The sequence below is a fragment of the Lactuca saligna genome, chromosome 2, assembly GCF_052625555.1.
Source record: "Lactuca saligna cultivar CGN05327 chromosome 2, ASM5262555v1, whole genome shotgun sequence".
NCBI classification, from domain to species: domain Eukaryota; kingdom Viridiplantae; phylum Streptophyta; class Magnoliopsida; order Asterales; family Asteraceae; genus Lactuca; species Lactuca saligna.
Genome location: NC_136418.1, coordinates 167,961,375 through 167,976,039, shown reverse-complemented (window position 1 = coordinate 167,976,039; position 14,665 = coordinate 167,961,375). Strand labels below are relative to the sequence as shown.

General features: G+C 30.5%; 2 protein-coding genes across 2 annotated transcripts; both read right to left on the bottom strand.

Annotated features, from left to right (window-relative positions):
* Nucleotides 1–729: 729 nt before the first annotated feature.
* LOC145029319 (UDP-Glycosyltransferase superfamily protein) lies at nt 730–3,161 on the bottom strand. Its single transcript, XM_078977891.1, has 2 exons — nt 2,615–3,161; nt 730–1,640 (listed from the first exon to the last, which is right to left on the bottom strand). Exons 1-2 carry the CDS (start codon nt 3,159–3,161, stop codon nt 730–732), a joined length of 1,458 nt encoding a protein of 485 aa, XP_078834017.1.
* Nucleotides 3,162–7,973: 4,812 nt separating this feature from the next.
* Nucleotides 7,974–14,595, bottom strand: LOC145030357 (uncharacterized). The gene is made up of 2 exons (XM_078978733.1): nt 14,475–14,595; nt 7,974–10,402 (listed from the first exon to the last, which is right to left on the bottom strand). Exons 1-2 carry the CDS (start codon nt 14,593–14,595, stop codon nt 7,974–7,976), a joined length of 2,550 nt encoding a protein of 849 aa, XP_078834859.1.
* Nucleotides 14,596–14,665: the final 70 nt, after the last annotated feature.

Sequence of the window (14,665 nt, the reverse complement as noted above, 5' to 3'; positions counted from 1 at the left end):
ATGGGTAAATGGGAAGACATTGCTATAGATTTTGTCACTAAACTGCCCAGAACAAAGAATGGTCACGACATTATTTGGGTGGTCGTTGATCGATTCACTAAGAGTGCGCATTTCATAGCAGCCAATGAGAAATGGTCTATAGAAAAGCTTATGGATTCTTACGTGAAGGAAATTATAAGGCTTCACGGTGTTCCATTAACGATTGTATCAGATCGTGATACACGAACCACACGAGCCATTAGCGATGGGGTTTTGAATAAGATGAAAATAAGAAAGTTGAGAGAATTTAATTAAGAAAATTTGAATGGGGTGAAGAATGAATAATGATGATGATATTTATAATTGAAGATTGAAGGTTTAAAATTTGAAAAAAAAAACGGTTATATTTTTGAAATCGGATGGTTTTTTGAAAAAATGAATTTTAGTTAATAGGTAAAAAAAAGAAAGAAAAATCACTTTCTTTTTCATCGATAAAACATCACTGAGTTGTCGAGCGGAGCTCGGCATGCCTCGGCCTCAGCCCAGTGTTTGCCGAGGTTGCTGAGGTTGCTGAATAAGATGTCGAAGCTACTCCGACGAACAAATTTGATATTTCATAAATACAAATAGGTCATGCATCAATTGATCTAATTAAGTGCAATCTTCCTCAACAATTATGCCTTTCTTATTTATTCTTTATTATATAAAATTAAAATTATAAAAACTTGACTATTTCAGTAAATAGCAATTTCATTTCATATTATTAGTTTTTATTCTAACTTCACTAATAAATTGATCGAAATTTCTTTGAGACGATCCACCTAATGCCAAAGCATCTTGGAGTGTTGTTTTAACCTTCTTGATCTGGTTCCTCAGTTCACTTGACTTCTCTCCAATCATCAAACCTATGACTTTCTTTGTCACATCCTCTTTTTCAACCAAATTCCCTTCACATAAATTAATCCCAATTTTCCAATCATCAACTACTAATTTTCTATTTGTGAACTGATCGGTTAGAAGAGGAAAACAAATCAAAGGTACCCCACACCATATACTTTCCAAAACCGAATTCCATCCACAGTATGTCACAAACCCTCCTATCGATGGATGTGAAAGAACACTTTTTTGATCACACCAAGGCACAATCAACCCTTGATCTTTAATTTTGTCTTCAAATCCAAGAGGCAAAGCATTAGTGTCATTAGAACTCACAATATCAGGCCGAAGTGCCCAAACAAAACTAACCCCACTTTGTAAGAGCCCATGTGCTATCTCCGCGAGATCATGTTTGCTAATGTGAGCATAGCTACCAAAGGAGACATACAACACCGATCTAAGAGGTCTATTATTAAGCCAACGGGTGCAATCTAACTCATACCATAAGTTTGTGGACACAAGTTTTTGAGTGAACTTGTTAGGGAAAATAGGACCAATCGCATAAAAGGGTTGCATTTGATTCAGTGTCGAAATTGTGTGACATTCAAGCTCGTGTATTGTGTTACATATCATGAAATCAGCGCTCCTTGCATCCTCAAACAATGCCTTGTGTATGATGCGATGTGACACAGTGTTTGTATTAGTTGCTTGGAGATACGACATCATGTCTCTTGGTTTGATTGAATCGACCCCAGGTATGTAATCTATGACATCTTCATGCTTATCTGGAATCATAAAGACATGTATATCGTTACTAGAAACTTGACTTTGTATTATTAATATATAGCAAGATATATTATGCATACAATAATAAAAACAAAACCACTTTTTATGATATGCTAGCTAGTTGGTTTCTATGTGAAGAGTATATATATATATATATATATATATATATATATATATATATATATATATATAGGTTCAGGTTCATTTGAGACCATTCTAATTTTGTGAGACCGTGAGACCAAATCTAAAAATAATTTTAAAATGCAAAATAAATGGAAAAATCCAAAAATTCTTTTTTTAAATATTATTTTCGGAACTTGAATTAACTAAAAAAAATATAAAAAAATATTAAAAAAAAATAATAAAAATTCCGTTTTTTTTTTTTTGAAAAATACGTGAAATATTCTAAATAGAATATTACACTGACATATTCTAAAAAATAATTTTAAAATGCAAAATAAATGAAAAAATCTAAAAATTCTTTTTTTAAATATTATTTTCGGAACTTGAATTAACTAAAAAAAATAAAAAAAAATTCTATTTTTTTTTAAATACGTGAAATATTCTAAATAGAATATTACACTGTACATATTCTAAAAATAATTTTAAAATGCAAAATAAATGGAAAAATCAAAAAAATTCTTTTTTTAAATATTATTTTCGGAACATGAACTAACTAAAAAAAATAAATAAATAAATAAATAAATGCATCTCACGGTCTCACAAAATATAGGTGGTCTCAAATAAACCTAACCCTATATATATATATATATATATATATATATATATATATATATATATATATATATATATATATATATATATTAAATAAAATAATGTGTACTTATATGTGCATCATTTAATTAATGAACTTTATGTTCTAATAAGTTGATGTATTATAATAAATTCATGAGATAAATAAGAAAGTACATGACCTATATGTTGAAGAGAGATTGAAGGAAGCTATGTATACCAAGTGGATCATAGTGTCCGTTTTTCTTGAGCAAATCCATGTGATAATACAAATTCAAAACCAAAGCAGGTTCTGTCCAGAATGAAATATTGACCAAATTATACTTCTTTGAGATCATCAATGGCCACACATGGAAGCTATCGGCGATCAAACAGTTGATCGACATGTCACCTTTCACTAAGTTCCCTACAAACTCATCCACATGAGCCGAAAATACATGGAGAAGACACTCCATGTATTGGTCATGGTTCAGGGACCGATCAAACCCAAGCGGAAGACCGTCGCTTACGATGGCATACCTTATATCCAGACCGGATTTCCGTGCCTCAGCAAAAAGATCACCGTCGTGGTGGTGGTGGGTACCGTTGATGGCGGATTGTGACGAGGATTTAATGATGCTATGGTGGATTGATTCAGTGTTGACGAAGGTGATGGTGAATCCCTTTGATGCTAGCTTGACGGCAAGATGAACGGAAGGGATCAGGTGGCCTTGGAGAGGAAATGGTATGAATATTGCATGAGGATTTTCAGTTTTCCGATCAGCCATTCCGGCGATTGTCGTCGTCTGAGATAATGTTTTGCAGTGGATAATTATAACTTCCTGTGCATTGCTGAAGCTCCTTGGACCTTGGGAGGGCTTATTATACGTGTCCGGTTGGAGAGTTCGGCTTGATCACTTGTCAGTATAATTTTATCCTTTCTCTTCATTTAAGAAAAGAAGAACGACATATTTGAATATCGCTTAATTTATTTTTGTGTTTTCCTTTAATTTAGATATATAAGAAAGTTTATCCAATATCTTCTCTTTTCCTTTAGGTTACTATACACGAGTCTTTTTATGGTAGTAATAGGATAGATCGGGAAAATGTGAATATATATGTTTCACAAATCTTGATAACAATATAGTGGTTTCACAAATATTGATAAGAAATAGAGTTCTTTTTGGATGTGATGTATACCTATTACGTTTCTAATTATATATACCGTTAATTAGGTGTGAGATTCATGCATTACATGAGTTTATTTAAAAGAAAATTAAATATGAAATTTTAAAAATTTAAAAAGTTTGAATTTATAAGAAAAATAAAAGAAATTGAATTATTATAATTAATGAGGCTTTAATACATTAAATATATTACATATATAAATTTTTTCTAATAAATACGTTACATATTAAATGTGAAATATTAATTAAATAAAATAAAAAATACAATAAAATGACAAATAGAAAATAGAAAATTCAAAAATTCTAGAAAATATTATGTATCCAAATAAATGAGAAAAGAACATGTACAAAAAGATTTGGATTTATTAGTGATGATTTTCATTATGCTTATAGGTAGTGATGTTTTCATTGTTAATATTTTTTATTTTAACAGATTTAGTCCCTACAAACAAATATTTTATATTTTGACAGATTTAGTATCTACAACAAAGGTTTTATATTTTATCAGATTTAATTCTTGCAACAAAGGTTATATAATTTGATAGATTTAGTCTTGCAACAAATGTTTTATATTTGGATAGATTTAGTCCCTATAATTTTTTAGTTTATAGAAAGGTCATTGTAAAGTTTTTTTTTCCAAAAACAATCCATAAGTATAGGATTTTTGTATTTTGATAAGTTTGACCCATATGTACAAAACTAATTACAAAATTGTCCTCATTGGTTTTTACTAAGCTGATGATAATACATAAAGAAAAAAAACAATCCATATGTGTAAGATTTTTTTTTTCTAGTTTTACATAAGTACATTGATACCCTTATCCATCATCTATTCCTATAAGACATACACTTAAAAAAATCATGCCATCATCATTTTCGCCTTTATAGTATATATCGAGAAAATACACACCACTTACTTATTAAATCTATGAAAAAGCTAGAGGAGGAGAAGAGATAGCAAGAGAAAAAGCTTATTTCTCCTATATGTAAACAACATGCTTCAAGCTACTCCACACCACAACCACGCCCCTAGGGGTGGTGTTCATTCCAACCATATCACCACGACTACATGTCATATCACCCCTAGGGGTGGTGTTCATTCCAACCATATCACCACGACTACATGTCATATCACCACCATACCCTTGGTGTGATGAGTATATCCGATGTCTTAACCATATGGTGACTTACTTGATAAAGGCAACCACTCCCCATAATGTTCCGAAATTATTTATTAAGTAATATATTTAAATTGATTATATTTTTTTCTACGAAATTATATTAACTTACAAATATGTGCAATTATTATGAACTATTACTTTCAAGAAAAAAAGTGTTGGCGAAGCAAAAAACAACTAAAACTCCGCTGCCATTATTCATGAAAAATATATAAAATAATTAAACCAATTGATTTTTAGTGTTATCAACTTATATTGTTTTTATCTTAAGATTGTCCGCATATATGTTAAGTTTTATAAATATTCTTTCCAATATTGATAGCTACATCTCCAATGTATCATTGTTTGCCTTATAATAATACATTTGAGGAGGATGATGATTTTGTATTCAATAATGCCAACTCATAATATTATGAAGATATTGATTAAAAGTCGATGTTTAATATATACATTGATTATGATGATACGAGTGAAACTCGAGTAGTAGAATTTATTATAGTTAATTTGGAAAACAATAATCATATAGATATTTGGAGTTAATCATAAAACAAATTAAGATTTAAGATTAGGAATGTCACTTGTAAATGAGACACATATACAAAAAGCAATAACACTTTGATCGATCATTCAAAATAAAGTTTAAAGTTTACATAAGTAAAATTAGTTCATGGGTAGAAAAGTATAAAACTATATGAGATAAAGGAAAAAGCTCTACTATTATGTAATATACACCACATTGTACGTGGTATGTTTATGCAAAGAAAAAAATCATTACATGTGAAAGATTACACATTGAGTGGATGCATACAAAATGTTGCAAATCCTGTATTGGCAATATTAAAAGAAATTTGAACTCTACAACTATTATATCGTATATTCTCCATTTAATTGAAAAAGATGTTGAATATAAGGTGAAACAAATACAAGAAAATATTGCAATGTATGAGAGAAATAGAAAAAAAAAAGTGTGTTGAAACCTTTTGTTGGGACATGAGCAACACCATGCAAAAAAAAGTTTGTTAAATGTATGACCAGGAAAACCTCGATGGCATAATCGTTTATAGTCACTCACTGGAGGTTTGGAACCCTGAGTACAGTGTTTCGGGTGTAGCAAGAAAAGAGGTTGTACGTGAAAGGGTACTCAGATTAAAGTGCTATTCCTTGGCCATTGGATCAGCAAGGGTGTGATTCAAGGGTGTGATTCAGATGGATCAAGAGAAGATCATGTCTGTTTTGGATTAGGAAGTGCCGAATAAGGAGAGAGCAGGCAGCGGAAGTCGATTTTTTGGTGTGATTGCCGGGGAATTGAGACAGTTTAATTTGACTAAAAGACTTTCATTAGCTCCTTAGGTATTATAAGATGAGACCATGAATCGAACCTGAGAAAAAAATCAATTTTGAAGCTTGACAATATTAAAAAAAAATGATTAAAATTAGTGTTGTCTTTTATATGATGAAAATATTTGATGGAGTTTTTTTAACACCACATATCTCTATGAGCATGCACAATAACGTATGATGAACAAGATAGTTACCAATTAATTAGGATGCGTATTAATCTTACATTCAATAGTACTATATAAAGTTTTAGAAATCACAATGATATTGCAAATAACCACAATACACCTTTTACCATCATACATGTGACACTTTTAATTAAACGAGAAACATATGCATAAAGCCATAATTTAACCAAGTTTCACTATAATGAAGGTGGTATAAAATTGTCACAAAATTATTAATAATTTTTTTTTGTTTATATACTAAAAGTTATTAATGAAAAATTAAACTATTTACTTTAACAGATGAAATAAAATTGATTATTAGTTACTACTTTGTATATATGTTGAAACTCCGTGCTAAATTAGCATATCACAACCGTAACTACATATGACTTGTTGGGGACCATTAACCTTTTGAATCAAACAAAGTAGCTGCATTTTGTGAATTGAATAAACAAACTAATGAAATTGTCATATGATGGTTGGAGGAAAATATGATCCGTGTACGTTCATTGATTTATGGAAAATATATATTATTGTGTTATCAGGTCGTTGGTCATTACATATTTTGTTCTTAATATGTTTTATATCTTAATCTTCATGTATATGTATTGTTGTAACGAAAATAATAATAATAAAAGTATACAAAGGGAACTGTTTATTGAATTTCAGGATGCTTATAAAAGGCTTACATGATCTTGCATATAATTGGGCTAAATTTGGCAGGTACAACCAAATTTGAAATTTTGAAATTAGCATTATATACATGAAATTACATATGAAAATTTGATAAATTCCGAAAATGAGAATCTAGCACATTATGAAAATGGACCAAAATTTGGAAAAATGGAATTTGCAAGACTAAATGTTGGAATTTGGTATTAGCCTAAGGGTAGGTTACCTTTGGAAACCTCATTTGTTAACCTATTAGGAGCGCATGTTAGGAACGCATGCCTGTCAAGAGCTTTCTGTCTATGTACCACACACCTTCAAATTCGTTGTGGATTAAAATTACATTTGTTATAAGTTGGGTTTCTTTTGACTCTGTTTCTGTTTCTCCAACTTATCAATAAAGACTTCTACCAAATCATCTACATACTCACCGTTAAATATTTATTTAGATCTTGAAGGCATTACTAAACAAACATATCAAACACATTTGTAATGCCATCGTTTTCGAGGTGCAACATTTCTATTGTCTTTAGGTTGGATGAACATCTGTTCTTAAAGGGATGTTTGATATTTAATGACAAGGTGAAATATTGTAAGCCTCCCATTTTTAAGGTACAACATTTGTCTTTTCTCCGGGTTTAGAGTCGTGTGAAGATTGCAAAAAAAAAAAAACTTGAGTTTGGACTCTTGGTTTGTAAAACCCCAGCATAGCAACGTGCTCTGTAATGTTGGACCCCCCCCCCCCCCCCCCCTCCCGTTTCTTAGGTGCAACATTTTCCTTCTCTTCACGTTAAAAGTCGTGTGAAAAAAAAAACTTTAGTCAAGACTCTTGGTTTGTAAAACCCCAACATGGCAACGTGCTCCGTAATGTTGTACCCCCTACCCACCCACTACTACCAGGGCCGGTCCGTTGATTTTAGGGGCCCGGTGCGAAACTAAAAAATAGGCCCCTAAATATATATTTATTTTTTACTTATATCAAAAATTCATTAATTATTTCATAATTGTTATAATATGAAGCAAAAGAAAAGAACGATCATACAATAGATAATCGTAGACAACTACATGAATTGCGAGACTCTCCTAGCATTCTTGGAAACAAAATTGTTCACCAACTCTTCATAATCAATAGTCTCCAATATAACGTTCTCAATAGCTATTATCGCCAATCCATTAAGTCTTTCTTGTGACATTGTGGACCTTAGGTAGGATTTCAACAACTTTAGCTTTGAAAAACTTCTTTCTGCAGACGCGACCGTTACGGGAATAGTCAACAAGATTTTGTAGGCAATAATTGCATTAGGAAAACAATCGACTTTTTTCATATACTTTAAAACATCAATAGGGCTCGTAATTTCACTCGGTAAGAACATGTCAAACAGCTTTAACTCCATATAAAGTTCATGAGAATCGATATCTGATTGTTCACCAGACTTAAGTGCGGCTTCAAGACGGCGACAACATGACTTGAGATCTTTGTCATCAAATTCCTTCATTTTTTTTGGAAACAAAAAACCAAAAATATTTTCATACGCTTTGTATTGTTGAAATCTTGTTTTAAGAGAAGCACTCGCTTGATCAACAATATATAAAAAGTAATTAACTTTAAAATTCTCCTCGGCTGAAAATACAACATCTTGATCACTAGAATTCTCATGAAATTGTTTTTTTCTACTAACCGGCCGCTTTTGAGAGAATACCAGATCAATATTCATTTCAACGGAAAGTTCCTTCGCATCATCAATTGCCTTGGAGAACCCTGTTTCTCTAAACTCTTTGAAGTACTCAATTAGCATATTCACTTCGTTAATAGCAACATCGAGAAGCATATCTTTTGATTGTAATTTTTTGCTAACTAAGTTCACCATGTACAATATTTGATACCAAATAACTATGGATACCAAAAACTCAAATCCACCAAGCTCATTATTTGCTAGCGATTTAGCTTCACTTTGGATTTTAGCATCGTTGTCTTTTTCCGCAACTTCAAGTAAAGCTTCTCTTAAATCCGGAAGTTGTTGTCTAATAGCCTTCACACTATCAACACGAATTTCCCACCGAGTGGCAGACAATGACTTTGGAGTCAAACCTTTGATATTCTCTTTCAGAATTTGCCACCTCTTAGTAGAATTGGAAAATATTGTATATACTCGTTGTATGACTCCAAAAAAATCTCTAGCTTTACTACAACTGTTAGCCATGTAACACAGTGCAAGATTAAGACTATGACAACCACATGGAGTATAAAATGCTCTAGAATTTATGTCCAAAAATCTCTTTTGAACTCCTTGATGTTTTCCTCTCATGTTTGATCCATTGTCATACCCTTGCCCCCGCATATCATCAATATCAAGACCAAGAGATTTTAATTCATCGTGTGTAATATCCAAGAGCCCTTTACCAGTGGTATCATTAACATTCAAAAAACCTAAAAAGGATTCTTCAACAGTAACATCATTGGAGGAGAAATTTACATACCTCACTATCAAAGACATTTGTTCTTGGTGACTTGTATCAGGGGTACAATCAAGTATGATGGAGTAATATTTTGCTTCCTTTACTTTTTTAATGATTTCTCGTTTAATTTCATCAGCTAGTAAAAGTATCACCTCATTTTGGATCTTGTGGCCAAGATAATGTACATGGATCTCATCATTTTTGATACGACGCACATGCTCTTTCATAACCAGGTCAAACTCTTCAAACATCTCAATCGCTCCAAGAAAGTTTCCATTACTCTTTTGATATAATTTTTCATTTGTTCCACGAAATGCTAAATTATATTTAGCCAAATATTTCACTAGTGCAATAATCCTCAATAGTACTTGTTTCCAATGCTCCCTTTCTTTCTTAAATTGATCATACACCACTTTATCAATTGTTTCATTAACTTTCAATCTTTCACGCATTTCAAACCAAGTAGCTAAATTTGTGAGATGATCTAAACCAACTTCATGCTCTTTAAGTCTTGTACTAAGATGTTGCCAATCTGCATAACCTTCACTATCTAATTGACCTTTCGGGATCCCTTTTCTAAATATTTTATAGCAAAAACAAAAAGCTTTATCAAGCTCTTTCGAGTATACTAGCCATTCTCTGTTACATGTCTGTTTATTTGGCAGAGTTCTAGTATACATAGTTGCAGAAAACCGTCTAGAAAATCTATCAGGTGGACCCTTATCAATAGTATTATCCCTTTTAGGACCTTTCTCTACCAAACGTTTTACCATGTCTGTGCTTAGTCCATCCCAATTTCTTGGATCGAATATATCAACATTATTACTATTAACATTAACATCATCATCATCAACATCATCATCATCATCACCATCATCTTCAATGTTATCACCATCGTCATTACCATCATCAACATCAACACGATCTCCATCGAAATTAACATTATCAACATTAACATCATTAATTTGATCTCGTTCGACATCAACACCCAAATTATCAGGAATATCATCATTATTTTGATTTTGAGAAGGAACTTTAGGTTTTTTTTTGGAAAAACTTATCTAGAGAACCACTGTTAGCCTTTGTTGATTCTTCAAATTCTTTTTCTCTTTTTACGTTTTTTACTACCAGATAAATACTTAGGAGGCATTATTTCTGAAAATAAAATAACAATAATCAACCAAATACTCGATAAAAATTAAAACTATGATAAAAGAACTCTAGAAATCTAATTGAATATATCAAAACGTTGAATGAGCAATACCAATAACAATGTAAACTAGAAAAAAAATACTAATGATTATAAAAAATACTAATAATGATGAATTATAAATATTACCATTAGAGAAAAAAAAAACGAACCTTTTCTTATGTCTTCCTTTGCTGCCGAATTGCCCAAACTCAACAAATAAATAAAAGAGGCTAAGGACTTATATATAGTAATTAAATGCGTGTTTGTGTTAGATACTAATTCTATGTGATATACTTAGTTTAATTGGACTTATATATTAATTTAATTAAAGATGGGTTTGACATAGATAATTCCTTATGTGATAGATGTGTTTGTTACGTTTGAAATAAAAGGATATGTTGAACTATTATAATAAAAATAAAAAACAAAAACTGCTTGTGCCAAGCTTCGATTATGTTGAACTATTATAATAAAAATAAAAAACAAAAACTGCTTGTGCCAAGTTTCGATCTTGGGACTAACTGATAAATGTCAAGCGCCTTTACCATGTCAACCACCAATTTTTTGTTTACTTTAATTTCGACATCTCATATATAAATATATATATATATATATATATATATATATATATATATATATATATATCGGGTCCTCCAAACAATGCGGGCTCTGTGCGGTCGCACACCCGGCATATGTTAAGGGTCGGCCCTGACTACTACCACTGTCTTTGACAACCTTCCCTACGTGTTGTGCCTCATCATCTATCGAGACCCTCCCTTTTACTTCATTTCTACTACATACATAACAAAATCATCAGCAACCCTAATGATCCAATAACCTAAAACCCTTTCTCTTTCAGTGTCGTGCAATTATTCCTACACCTTTTCGATCTATTAATCTCCATTAGCAAACTAGGATATGTTTGATATACTCCCCGATTTAAATTGTCAATGTCCTCCATAATTGAGTGGTTTTGTTGGTTTATTCAAGGGTTTAAGTAGCAGATTTGGTTTTTTTTTTTTTTTTTTTTTTTGGTATTGTATGAGTACAATAGTGGTATTAAATCGAAAATTTACCAAAATATAATGACTTCTAATTTTTAACAAATAAAAATTTAAAAGATATAATATTTGCCAATGTCCATATATGTAAAATACTAAAAACTTACCTTTATTTGACGCTTACCCTTTAAACCTAATTTAATTTTAAAGTTGCATATTTCACATACAACAGCAACATCGAGCTACCGACACACAACACCACAACCACATTGTTGTTGTGTTCTGCTGGTTGGTGGTTGATCATTATAAAAAAAAAAAAAATCAATGTCTTTTTTATTTTTCTATGATTTATGTTTATTACCCAACTTTCCTTTGATAGTTTGCTTCGATTTGACTCTATTATTTCCTTAATGCAAAATGGTATTCTGCTTATAAAGATATCAACTTCTATCTTTTCTTTGACTGTTGGCCACCTATATTCTTTATCAAATTTATGCAAACCAAATCACACTGATTTTTCATGTGAGGATTTCCCTTCTTCGGTGATTATCATGGTTGATGCAAACCAAATAACTCTGATTTTAATTTTCTTTATGACATCCATAATACATTGAACCTTATATGAACAACTAGAGCTCGAATAACAACCAAAAAGTAATGTTAACATGCTACTTACAACATTAGGAATCTCTTCCCAACAAAGGTGTTGGTGATAGGTAACTATATCATGGAAAAAAGTAATACATCAACTGCACCCATCCTTGAATGTGTCAAGAACCAAAAAGAAGAATTTTGAAAGGCATCAAGGCTATTAACCATCGTCACCTCTCATAACCACGCCTCACTTCGGTAGGTATGTTTCTATATGCTTTTTGAATTCCCCTCTACTTCCATGCTAATTTCAATAGGTTGATTTTAAACGATGTTTGTTGTAAGTCGAAATGAGTTTTAAATTGGTAGGACTATTATTACATAAATTTGACGTACACCACTTTTTCGAATAAAATGTGTGTTTGAAATCTTTTAGTCGGATATAAAACGAGTTATACATAATAACCAGACCAACACCATACCCTTTCAAATTAGATTGGTTATAAACTTAATTTCAACTAATATGTATTATCTTTAGAAATGGTTATATTTGTATAGTAAATATAATGAGATTGTTTATTTTTTTAGTATCTTTATATAATACCATTTGCTGCCATCTTTTATGATATAACATACTTACAACTGTTTAATCATTAAATTAAATTATGCTTATAGAAAGTTTTCATTCTTTTAGATAAGGTTTTTGTACATGTTCATGTTTCTTTACGGAAATCTACTAAAAAGTCCTTATGTTTAGGCCTCATAATCGATTTAATCTTTATCTTTTTTTAGTATTTAGGTCACAAAAACATCATTTATATTCATTTTAACCATTTTACCGATAAAATGCTAGTAAACGGATGACCAACAAAATATAAGGATTTTTTTTTGCAAATAAATAAAAAAATATAAGGATTTTTTTTAAATATATGATTTGTTAATTTTTTTAATATTATTTTAGTATATTTTTTTCGTTTAACGGTTTGTATTATCTTACATTAATCTTGTGATATTTTCTTTATCTGACAGAAGATATATATTATGAAAATATTTTTTTTCTAAAAATAATCGTTTTTCTAATAATTTTGTCAAACGGATTGTATTATCTTATGTTAATCTTATGATATTTTTTTTTGTATTTGTTACATTAATTTCTTGATATTTTCTTTGCGTGACAAATAATATCTATTATGAAAAAAAATCTTTTAAAAAAAAATCATTTTTATTACATTTATGTCTAATGAATTATATTATCATACATTAATTTTATTGTATATATTATTTGTCGATAATTTATATTATGAAATAGTTTTTTTTTCAAAAAATATATTTTTTTATAATATTTTTGTCTAACAAATTGTTATTTTACATTAATCTTATAAGAACGGATTGTTTTTGAGAAAAAACAACTATTTTCTTAATAGATATTTTCTGTAAGACAAAGAAAATACAATAAGATAATGTAAGATATCAATATGTTAGACAATAGTATTATAGAAATTGTAATTTTTAGAAGAAAACAAAATATTTCATAATAGATATTATCTATCGAAGAAACAAAATATTTCATAAGATTAATGTAAGATCATACAACTAGTTACATAAATATTATAAAAACAATTATTTTTAGAAGAAAAATACTATTTTCATAATACATATTTTCTATCAGATAAAAAAATACTATAAGATATTAGATATTAATTGGGTAGACACATATATTATAAAAACAACTATTTTTAAAATATTTTTTAATAATAAATATTATCTGTCACACAAAAAGAATAATATAAGATTGATAAGATAATACAATCCGTTAGACATAAATAATATAAAAAGAAAAAACATCATAAATTGTCCCTGTGGTTACTCAAAATCTGAAGTTTAATCCCCGTAATTTAAAAACCTTATAGATGGTCCCTGTGTTTTCAAAACTTTTGATGTTTGATCATTTTTGCTAACTCCGTTAAGTTTGTCCGTTAACTAAAGGGTATTTTCGTCATTTCACAACCACAAGAACCATTTACGATATTTTTTTTTTTTTTTTAAATTAAATTTAATATCCAAGTGCTCTCTCTCTCTCTCTCTCTCTCTCTCTCTCTCTCTCTCTCTCTCCACCTCCTAAAGCCTAAACCCAGATAAAACCCTCATTTCTTTCAGCCACACAGCCGCTCCACCCCCTTTTTTCCCATGTATCACTTCCTCATCTCCGTAATCCCTAATTTCTCCTAATTTACACTTACAATGCTTCCATTTTTGCTATCCAAAATGTCGAAGGAGATAGCGAGCACTGATCCTGAAGGAATCAACGATGTTTGTATGACCTGGAACCCCTGGCCATGCACAAAATTCGAATCCAGCAAGACCACCACCATCTTTGTTGCTAATTACGTCACCCACATGAAGCTTCCACGCCCTTACAAGACCACCAACATCAATTGACATATCTCTATCACTTGTTTCTCACTTCCTCCTTCCATTGTTTAACCGCCCCATTCCTTTAGTCGTTGTCTTT

What these genes read in the sequence shown, in the direction of transcription:
- LOC145030357 (XM_078978733.1), bottom strand. Translation starts at nt 14,595, where the DNA reads ATGTCAATTGATGTTGGTGGTCTTGTAAGGGCGTGGAAGCTTCATGTG. An exon ending in TGCATGGCCAGGGGTTCCAG is followed by an intron (nt 10,403 to 14,474) that starts GTCATACAAACA and finishes AAAAACCTAAAG; the next exon opens with TTCCTTCTCAAAATCAAAAT.
- LOC145029319 (XM_078977891.1), bottom strand. Translation starts at nt 3,161, where the DNA reads ATGGCTGATCGGAAAACTGAAAATCCTCATGCAATATTCATACCATTT. An exon ending in CGGACACTATGATCCACTTG is followed by an intron (nt 1,641 to 2,614) that starts GTATACATAGCT and finishes TTATGATTCCAG; the next exon opens with ATAAGCATGAAGATGTCATA.